Here is a 9980-nt window from a genome sequence, read left to right as displayed (position 1 = left end):
TACAGATGGTTGTGAGCCACCATGTGGTTGCTGGGAACTGAACTCAGGACCCCTGGAAGAGCAGGCAATGCTCCTACCCTCTGAGCCACCTCTCCAGCCCTGTTAACTGTCTTATGAATGCTGGGAACTGAAAGGCCATCCTGCCTGAGCAGCCAGTGCTCTTGACTGAGCCACCTCCCTGGCCCCCATAACTTCATACTTCAAACCCATATATCTTTAAAGAACCGTTAAATTTAAGATTTTAGTTAATGGATCCCTTGAGAAAGTTTATGGAAGAAAATAAAAAATAAAAATAGGACCATTCAGTATCTTATTGATTTTTTTTTTCTGTTTTCTAAGCTATCTGAATTTCTTGTAACTCTTTCTACTGGTGGTTGTGTCTTTTAGGACTTAAGCACAGATTGTCTGAAAATATCAGACCGCCTGAGCTCGTTGGAGCAAGAGTTGTCGGAGAAAAGTTTGCAACTCGAGAGCTGCACAGCCGAGGAGAAAATAAAGATCTCAGAGCAGGTTCAGGCGCTCCAGAAAGAAAAGGATCAGCTCCAGCGACAAAGAGACAGTGTGGATGAGAAGCTTCAGAGTGGCAGAGTGCTGTCCCCCAAAGTAAGTCAGTACTCCTTGGAGCTGGAGCTGTCCTATGACGAGTGATGTGGGTCACATGATCATAAACCTGATAAACCGTTCTGTGTCTGCTAATGAGTTCATCTGGAGTCTGTGTGGTAAAGTAAGCTGTGCTTGAGGAGACAGATGTCCTCACAGAATGGCATTCCGCACGGACCCTCCTGGACCGCCAGGCACTAGAGAATCCACACGTCCCTTGAGTGCGGCACTAGGGAACCAATACTCAGCATCCCTTGTGCATGCCTCCTCAGCCGGTTCTCACCTGAAATCACAGATCACAGGAAAGCCTCTCCCACTCATCTTTCAAGGAGAGCACATAACCAGTTTTTCCTCTCTCACATTTTCAGGGATGCGCCCATGTGCACAAACGATGGTGTGTTGTGGGGTCAGGACAACGTGGAGGAGTCAGCTCTCCCTTCTTACCATGTGGCACTCAAGGGTCAGGCTTGGCCCTCCACTCATCTGTCACCTGGGTAGTTCACTACATAAAACATGCCTATGACATTGAGAGTTAATTCTTTCTATAGAAACTTGACTGAAAAAAGGCTGGTTTTTCAGAGAAAATTCTCCACCATTCAAATGAAAATACAAATTCCAATAAGATACCTTCCAGTTACAGTTTTCATCTGAGAGGTCATATAGCTCTTCCCATCTGGTTTTGGTTTTGGATTTTTGAGACAGGGTTTCTTTGTGCTGCCCTGGTTATCCTGGAATTAGCCTTGAACTCGAGATCCACCTGCCTCTGCCCGCCAACTGCTAGGATTAAAAGCATGCACCATCATCACCCTTGCTGTTTTCTTTTTTACGTAAGAATTGATCCATTCATTGGCTGTCAATGAATGAATTGACTTGGTCCTTTAGATCATGTTTTATTTCAGTGGGAAATGATCCTAATGTCCTGAAACTTCTCTCCGAATATTTATTGTTATGGCCCATCATTGCCAAAGCAAGGGCAGCTGCCGAAAGAAGGTGAACTTCAGGAGCCTTGTGCCTTATCTGTTAGCCTGGGCAAGAGGGGCATTAGAGGAGCTCCTGATGAAACAGCGGGAAGGGTACCGTGTAAGTCTCCTGTAAATCCAGTATTGAATGAACTGATGAAGGGAATTCAGGCTACCTTAGACAGCAGTCTGTCAGCTGAGGGGACACATCTGTTCACCATTTTATGACTTAGAGCCCCTAGAGCTCTGAACTTTCAGATAAGCACCTAAGCACAGCAAGCTTTAAGGGAGTCTATCTGCCCAGGACCGCTACTAGGAAAACGTGTAGAGGGAAACAAAGCAAGCCAACTGCTAGGTTGTGTTTCTCCTGAGAATCCATATTCTCATGGGGAAGATGGACATATTAGAAACTGAATTCCTAAAGAACATTAAACAGATGATTACGGGTGCTGTAGTAAAGCTATAGTTACATTATCTACACACAGTAGTGCAGGGGTCATCCGGGAAAGCTGTCTTAGTGCTGCCATGGTTGATTGCAACTCTAAGTTGGATTTTGAAAAACATGGTGAATGTTTTGATAGGGCCATTACGAGGTAGAGCAGCCAGAAGTGAGAAACCTGTTTGCAGAGGGCAGAACCCCTTGCTAGTAGACAGTGAAACTGTGGTAGTTAGTACGTACCCACATCCTAGCACTTGGGAGGCCGGGGTGCAAGACAAGGCCAGCGACACGTGAGGTCGCTCTCACAGGAAATGGCTTCTGTTCCCTGTGGAATTCTGTGGCAGAACATTGGCAACACTCTCTGAACAATACCATGCCAGGTGGAACCCAGCGGGGTTCCGCTGAGCCTTGCAAGCTTCTCTGGCTTTCTTTGGCATAGTGTGGAAGTGCCTCTGCTCTCACTGCTGTGTTCTAAAGCCAAGGTCAACACTCTCAATAGGTCGCCAGTGGCGCATTATCAGAAGGAGATTCTAAAGTGACCAGGACATGAATAGGTATGGGATAGCTTGCAATTTTGATGTTTTTAAATTGCTTCAAATTATTTTCTCTTTTTACGGTCATTATTTTTCTAATAATATTGTTTACAAGAAATGATCGACATTAGATCATTTTAGTAGCAGATTGCCCAACAATTCATTGGAAACAAAACACTTCCATTTTTTGATGAAATACAAAAATTTTTACATATTTGAGACTGGGTGGTGGTGGCACACACCTTTATTCCCAGTACTCAGGAGGCAGAGGCAGGCAGATCTCTGTAATTTCAAGGCCAGCCTGGTCTACAGAGTGAGTTCCAGGACAGCCAGGGCTTCACAGAGAAACCCTGTCTCAAAAAAACAAAACAAAACAAAAAAAAAAAAAAAAAGAGGGGGAGCTCAAAGTCTCTTAGGGCTGGAGAGATGGCTCAGTGGTTAAGAGCACTGGCTGCTCGTCCAGAGGACTGGAGTTCCCAGCACCCGGTTCAGGTGGCTTGCTGTCACTTGTAGCTCCAGCTCCAGGGGAACTCATGGAACCATCTGTCCCATGGGAGTACCTGCACACATGTGGCGCACACACGCACAGACATGTACATACATATAAATGAAAATGAAAACACGAAGTCCAAAGTCCCTTAACTCTGGGCTGCTGCGGAATAAAGTCACACTCTTTCCTTCTACATGGTTCTCTAAACTGTGGTCAGGTTCATCACAGCAGCTTTCCTCTGCTGCCAGTCTCCGTGCTGGCTTCCTTTCTGCCGCTAGTAAAGCCAAGCAGCTCCGCGAAGGAAAGGTTATTCAGCTCACAGGTCGCAGCCCTTCACTCAGGGAAGTCAGGACAGGAGCATGAGAAAGAACTTGAAACAGAGATGAGGAGCACTGCTTGCTGCCATGTGTGCAGGCTGGTCCTCTGCTCGCTTTGTAGACAGCCCAGACATGTCAGCAGTCAAGACAGTCCCACACAGGTCTGTCCCCAGGTCGGCCTTGTCTCAGAAACCCCTGCTTAAGATGCCCCTCTCAAGTGACTCGCGGTGTCAGGCTGACAGATCTAACTGGGAACATGAGAACTAGATCTGATTCGGGGTGCCAGCTAACCTTTCGCCATCCTCCCCACTTACAGTTTTGCTGACCCTTGTTCTGCTCCCCACTTGTAGGTTGTCAGGTTTTTTTAATCTTGCTCAAGTGCGTTGAAAATGCTTCGTCTTCATTTTTCTGTACGCGGCTTATTTTATTCACGCTTTGCATAGCTACCATGTTGTTGGAGATGACAAGATGAATGCGGAAGTTTGCTAATAATTCAGAGCTGTTTTCTAGTAGTGGGGTACAGGAAGAAAATATAGTGACCTCTATGTCTATTCTGCCTTTTAAATTTCAGTTCCTTTATTATCTGAACATTCTTTCATCCCAAATGTACATATAGCACAATACTCGCATGAAAACGTTTGTTAGTCTTTTGTTTTACTTCTTGATTGAGAGTATTTAATTTAAAGACTACTTCTTTAGGCCCTTGTTCTCAGGGAAGCTATTAGAAAAGTAGGTCCTTAGGACTCACGCTACCTGCTCTCTCAGAATCTTTATCAACATCTTCAGTTCAGATGAGAGTTTAAAGTGTGTGCTGTGACGGTGTGCCGCGGCCACTTACCTTGAGTTAGAGGGACCCACAACTGTGGCTGTAGTCATTGTATCTTCACCTCTTCACTCTTTAAAGTTTCATGTGGGGTGTGTGTGTGCACGTGAACGTATACACTTACACGTGTATGCGCGTACATGCATGTATGCCATTCCGCATGTACGGAGGTCAGTGGACAGCTGGGGAGTTGGTTCTTTACTTTTGTCATGTGGATACCAGAGAACAAGCTTGAGTCAGGCTTGGCAGCAAAAGCCTTTACCCACTGAGCCATGTCATTGGCCTGTGGACAGCAGATATTTAGAGTGGTAGTCTCAGGATTCCATAGTTATAATACCTCGTGTTTTCTTAGCCATTCCCTAACTTATATCCAAAACTATGAAAACTAAAATTATGCTAAGTAGTTCTCAGCACACCTTTGATATTTATGATAAAATATGAGTATCAATTAAAAAGTCAGACTGTTATCTTTAGATAACTCACTTCTATTTCTAGGTTCCTTTTCTTCATTCACCTAAGAACCTCTCAGGAGTATTTAAGGTGATTTTCTTTCTTCTGAAAAATGTGATTGTTGGGGCTGAAAAGATGGCTTCAGTGACTAGAACCTGGGTTCAGTTCCCAGCACCCACATGGGACAGCTTGTAACTGCCTGTAACTCCAGCTCCAGTCCAGCCAGTATCCTCCAGTATCTTCGTCTGGATTCTGCAGGGCACCTGCACTCACGTGCACAGACAGTACGCAGATATACCTAATTTCAACGTTGTAAAAATTAATCTCTCAAAATATCATTTTGTTTATTTTGGAACAATTATTATATAATCAAAGGATGGTTAGCCCAGAGAAATGGCAATGGAATGTTTTTCCCCAAATTGCTCTCCCAGAAGATTTAATAAGATGGCCTTTTAAAGTGAGTGCTCGACTTCCTGCTAGATGAGGTCGCTGTCTGATTCTCGAGTCACTGAAAAGCCCTCAGGAGAGTGGAAAAAATAATCAGACATACGAAATTTTAAATTTTCATTAAGTCCAACAAAACAGTTTACACCATGTGATAAATACCGTACTGAGCAGATGTGCGTGTGGGCAAAGCCATCTTCCTGGAGAAGCAGACACAGGACATAGAGACAGCCACCCCTCCCTTCCTTCCGGATAGCCTTAATCTGGACAACTCAAAGGCCGGTTTTCTGCTCTGACACACGCTGTGGATTATCTGATGCTATGTTGCCACCATTAAAATAACATTGCATAGGAGTGTTTTTTTTTTTTTCTCAGAAGGGGGTTAAAACAGATTTTGAACTCATGATTTCCCTGCCTCAACCTTCCAAGTGCTGGAGTTTTAGGCAAATGCTTCTAGAGTTGGTTCATTTCATAGGAGTCCTGGGAGGTGTCCCAGTCCCAAGTCCTGACTACTCTGTCACCTCTGCTCCTTTTCTTCCAGACTCTGCTGGTCGCTAGTTCTTAGCCGCTGGCTCCCAGTGCAGTGTCCCCTCCTCCTGACCTAGCACTGTCTGCTCTGCCAGGTCTTTGGAGGTACAACACTACCCCCATCATCAGTGGGGATTCTACATTTAAATGCACTTGAGGACTATGGAGGGAGATGTCAGTATTGCAGATTCTGTGAGCTGAGATCATGTTCAGGTGTATCCTCTGGATTAGGTAGTCAATGTTTGCTGTGTAGCCTTGGAACATCATGGAACCCACTCAGCTTTTGTTTCTTCCATTTTGTTATCTAATGTTTGTGGTGGAGATTTGACATCTCTGTTATACACTGACAAGTGACCCATCCTACGGTGAGAGTCAGGGAATAGTTCCTTAGATGGAGAGACTATCACATGGTAAGACCCGAGGTAAGCATATGACAGAGTTCAGGCTATAACTGTTTTTAAGATAAATGCTCTCTGTGGTCCCTAGGAAGAACATCTTCTTTTCCAACTTGAAGAAGGAATAGAAGCTTTGGAAGCCGCAATTGAATTCAAGAACGAAAGCATCCAGAGTCGCCAGAACTCGCTTCGAGCATCGTTCCAGACGCTCTCTCAGAGCGAGGCAGATGTCGTGGGGAAACTAGTTTGCCTGAACCTTACCGAGATCAGAGCTATTCTTTTCAAATATTTTAAAAAGGTATGTGTCCAAGGAACAATACTTTTCTTACAAAAGAGGGCCAGAGACCCTTATTTATTCTGAACTAAAAGAGCCGGGCTGGAAGAGCTGGTTGTTGACTAGCCTTAAGTACCGTTGTTCTTTATGGTGCTGAGCACGTTCAGAACCGCTGTGAATTATCCAGATACACCTAACTTTGTGAGGTGGTTAAAACTGAAGTCCCCTTGATAGGAGGTCTTTCTTAGACAAATTAATTTATATACTTCCTTATTTCTTGCTTCTAAACATAAATGCTATTCATGAGAAGTCTAGGGTCCTGCAGCTTGTCTCTCCTCCATCGCTGTGAATAGGAACCTGGTGTGTTTCCGACCATGATGTCCGAGTTGACTGGAGACGAAGTGGTGCTCCGGTGGCCATGACAGTAGCAGGTTTTATTAATCTGGATTGCTTCATCAGGTTATCTTACAGAGCTGGCAGTTTTCTGATACTGGGATACTTTGAATTACTGAGAACTATATTCTTATTTTCTTTATTATTTTTTTTCATTTAAAATATGTACCATTTTCCCTAAAAATATATTGAATTAGTGAGAATATCCAACAGTTGATACAAAGTAAGACAAATACTTTTTCAAGGTGTAGTTGTGTAAAATAGAAAGTGAATGCAAAACTGAGCATAGCGGTGCACACCTTTAATCCCAGCACTCGGGAGGCAGAGACAGGTGGATCTGTGAGTTTGAGGCCAGTCTGATCTACAGAGTGAGTCCGGGGCAGCCAGGGATACACAGTGAGACTGTCTCGAAACAGATGAGTGAAAATATTAGTCAGTCTCCTGTTTGAGAGTCCTGTCAGGATCTACTGCACAGACGCTGTCCACGGTGCTCTGTTTCCTATGGCACAGCAGACCACAGCAAACACACGCATGGCCTGAAGGGGAACCGCTGTGCTTCAGAGCAGAATACTCTGTAGCTGGGACAGAGTGGACGCTGCAAGAATAAACGCATCCCCAATATCCATACGGACTAGAGGAACAGAGTTACTGAATTATAGCCAGGCATGCTGGCATGTGACTATATATTCCTAGCACTTAAGAGACAAGTTTGAGGCCAGCCAGGACTATATAGCAAAAACCATGTCTCCAAAAGAAAAAGCAAGCAAGAAAGAGAATTATAAAATTTGAACTCAGAGATCTTTAATCTAATAAGTTTTAGAAGGGCAACTATTAGTACAATATTATGTTGAAAATGAAAATATTACCAGTTCAGAATTCCAACAAATTCAAAAGGTTGTTAGGCTATTTTCTAGTTATGTTTTAAAACATTTGCCATGTATCCTACACCTTTAAAAGGCATTTAAGATCTTACTGAAGTTAAGTAGCTCCAACTTCACGTAGTCCAAGAAAACTAGACTAATCTATTGTGTCAGACTATGTAAGATACCTTCTTAAAAGGTCAAAAACCGTCTTTGATAGGTGATTAATTTGCGAGAAGCTGAACGCAAACAGCAGTTGCAGAATAAGGAGATGAAGATGAAAGTTCTGGAGCAGGACACTCTGATCCATGAGTTAGAGTCTGCCCTGGAGCACCTGCAGCTGCAGTGTGACCGGAGACTGACCCTCCAGCAGAAGGAACACGAGCAAAAGATGCAGTTGTTGTTAAATCACTTCAAAGGCAAGTCCTTGGGGTTGGCTGGGTTAGGGGTGTGCTGAGGAAGGGAACCAGGCCCCGTGTCATCTCCTTTACATGCGTGGCTACCGTGTTTTATGTCATTTAGTGTAAGATGACCCATGCTTGAAGTGTCGTCCCCTTTACCCGCTCCCGGCACTAAAGAAGGCCTGTCATCCTGGTGGGTGGTTGTTGGTCTGACCTTTCCATGTGCAGACGAAGTGATAGATTCTGTTGTAACTCCCGACTCTATTTCTTGTTACAACTTTAGTTGATTATAAAATTTTATGCACTAAGGTTAGATCATAGATCAAAATTGATGGGTACATATCATAATACTAGTGGCCAGCAGCGGTCTAACAGCAGATTCTGGTGCGGGAGAGCTATCACAGTAGTCTGGCCTCACGTTACCTGAGGAGGGGGCTGGTGTCCAAGCAGGCGCTGTGGCAGCACAGACCTTGCTAGCTGAGCCTGCTTCCGCTCTGATTCAGGCTGCTCAGCCCTGACACTCATGATCACAGAGCTGCGATTGGTTGAAGGGATTTGAAAGAAGCAGAAAATTGGAAAACATAAATCTGGGTCTTGAGGAAACGACAGCAGGTTAACTCTACCGTGTTCGTGTCTCTGCACAGTGAACAGGACTTCCCTGGGCCGGTCCCACAACCACTGCACTCAGACACACCCCTCCTTTCTGTCTAAGAGTGAGAGCGGAATAGAACGCTGTTGTTTTGAGATGACTGGGGCCACACAGCAGTAATCCATAGCTCACTTGGAAGAGTGCTTACAGATCATGCCTGAAGCCTGGGTCCATTACTAGCACCTCTTATTCTCATGATTTTCATGATGCTGTGTCTCAAGAAATCAATAAAAATCAAATTGTTTCTATAGTTATGCATACAGATTATACACAATAGCTATAGTTATAATTATTAGCAATTTGAGAATTTTCTAATTTCAGCTTATTCATATGGGAAATTAAGCTGATAAGGTATATGGCTTTTGGTTGGTTGGCATTTTTGGTTTTGGTGCTGAAGACTAGACCCTGGGACCTTGCATGTCATGTTTAAAGCTAGATGATGGGTTAAATAAGATATAAGAATAGCAAAAGAAGATGGAAACCAATTTTTTTTATATGTATTGTACAAAGGAGAGTGTAAGTCTGGAAGTGTTTTCTGAAGGTCAGAAAACTAGATTTTATCATTGTAGAACAATGGTACACAGCTCCCACCCCCATTCTGTAGTGTTTTTTTCTTTGTTAGTTAACCTTTCTAGACTCATTACTAACCGCTTTTTTGTTTGTGGGTTTTCACTGTGTATTTCTTTGGCCTATAACCCAGGCGTATAACTTTCCATAGAGCCACAGTCTGACGCAAGCCCCAGGCCATATGGGTAGAGGTCTGCACGCTTGAGCTGTTTTCTAGAGGATGCTCGTTTCTGCCCTTGATAAGTCGTCTCAATAGCCAAGGCAAAGGCGCCGAGGCGGGGCAGGAAGTGGCTGGCAGAGAGTAGGTAGAGAAGGGAACGAAGGGATCGATCCTTTGGAGAAAGTTGTATAGCGAGAAGAATCCTTACTGTGGCTGCGGAAATCCCTTCAGGCAACAGATCCATATAAATGCTTCTGGCCCTTTAATGTGAGTCTGGAGCTATCTGAGCTATAGTTTTGAGTCATTTGTGTAAGCCAAGGTTAAATGTCAATTTTTGCTTTGTATAGAGCAAGATGGAGAAGGCATTATAGAAACCTTCAGAAAATATGAAGATAAAATCCAGCAGCTGGAAAAAGATCTTTACTTCTATAAGAAAACCAGCAGAGATCTTAAGAAGAAACTGAAGGAGACTACCGGAGGAACGTCCCCGTGGCGGCTCTCACTAGTAGAGCGTAAGGCTTCAGCTGTCACCTGACATGCTAACCCTGCCTCCCCTCCCAGACCTCTGCTGGGGTCACTTCCCAAGTGACAAGTTGTTTAGGGGAGGTACCTAATTTACCTCTGTAGACAAACTGTTTACAGAAGTGCTGGGGAATTGAACGTGTGTGTGTGTGTGTGTGTGTGTGTGTGTGTGTGTG

General features: G+C 44.1%; 1 protein-coding gene across 1 annotated transcript in view; it reads left to right on the top strand.

Annotated features, from left to right (window-relative positions):
* Kif27 (kinesin family member 27) overlaps window positions 1–9980 on the top strand; it is a 75378-nt gene that overhangs the window by 61065 nt on the left and 4333 nt on the right. The window contains exons 13-16 of the mRNA XM_005355288.3: window positions 388–603; window positions 6070–6276; window positions 7726–7924; window positions 9630–9794. Coding sequence (XP_005355345.1) covers window positions 388–603; window positions 6070–6276; window positions 7726–7924; window positions 9630–9794 — 787 coding nt within the window. The remainder of the gene's footprint in view (window positions 1–387; window positions 604–6069; window positions 6277–7725; window positions 7925–9629; window positions 9795–9980) is intronic.

This window comes from Microtus ochrogaster, chromosome 16, assembly GCF_000317375.1.
Source record: "Microtus ochrogaster isolate Prairie Vole_2 chromosome 16, MicOch1.0, whole genome shotgun sequence".
In the NCBI taxonomy this organism is placed as follows: Eukaryota; Metazoa; Chordata; class Mammalia; order Rodentia; family Cricetidae; genus Microtus; species Microtus ochrogaster.
Note: the sequence above shows the minus strand (reverse complement) of the source record. Positions and strands in the feature narration are given on the sequence as shown.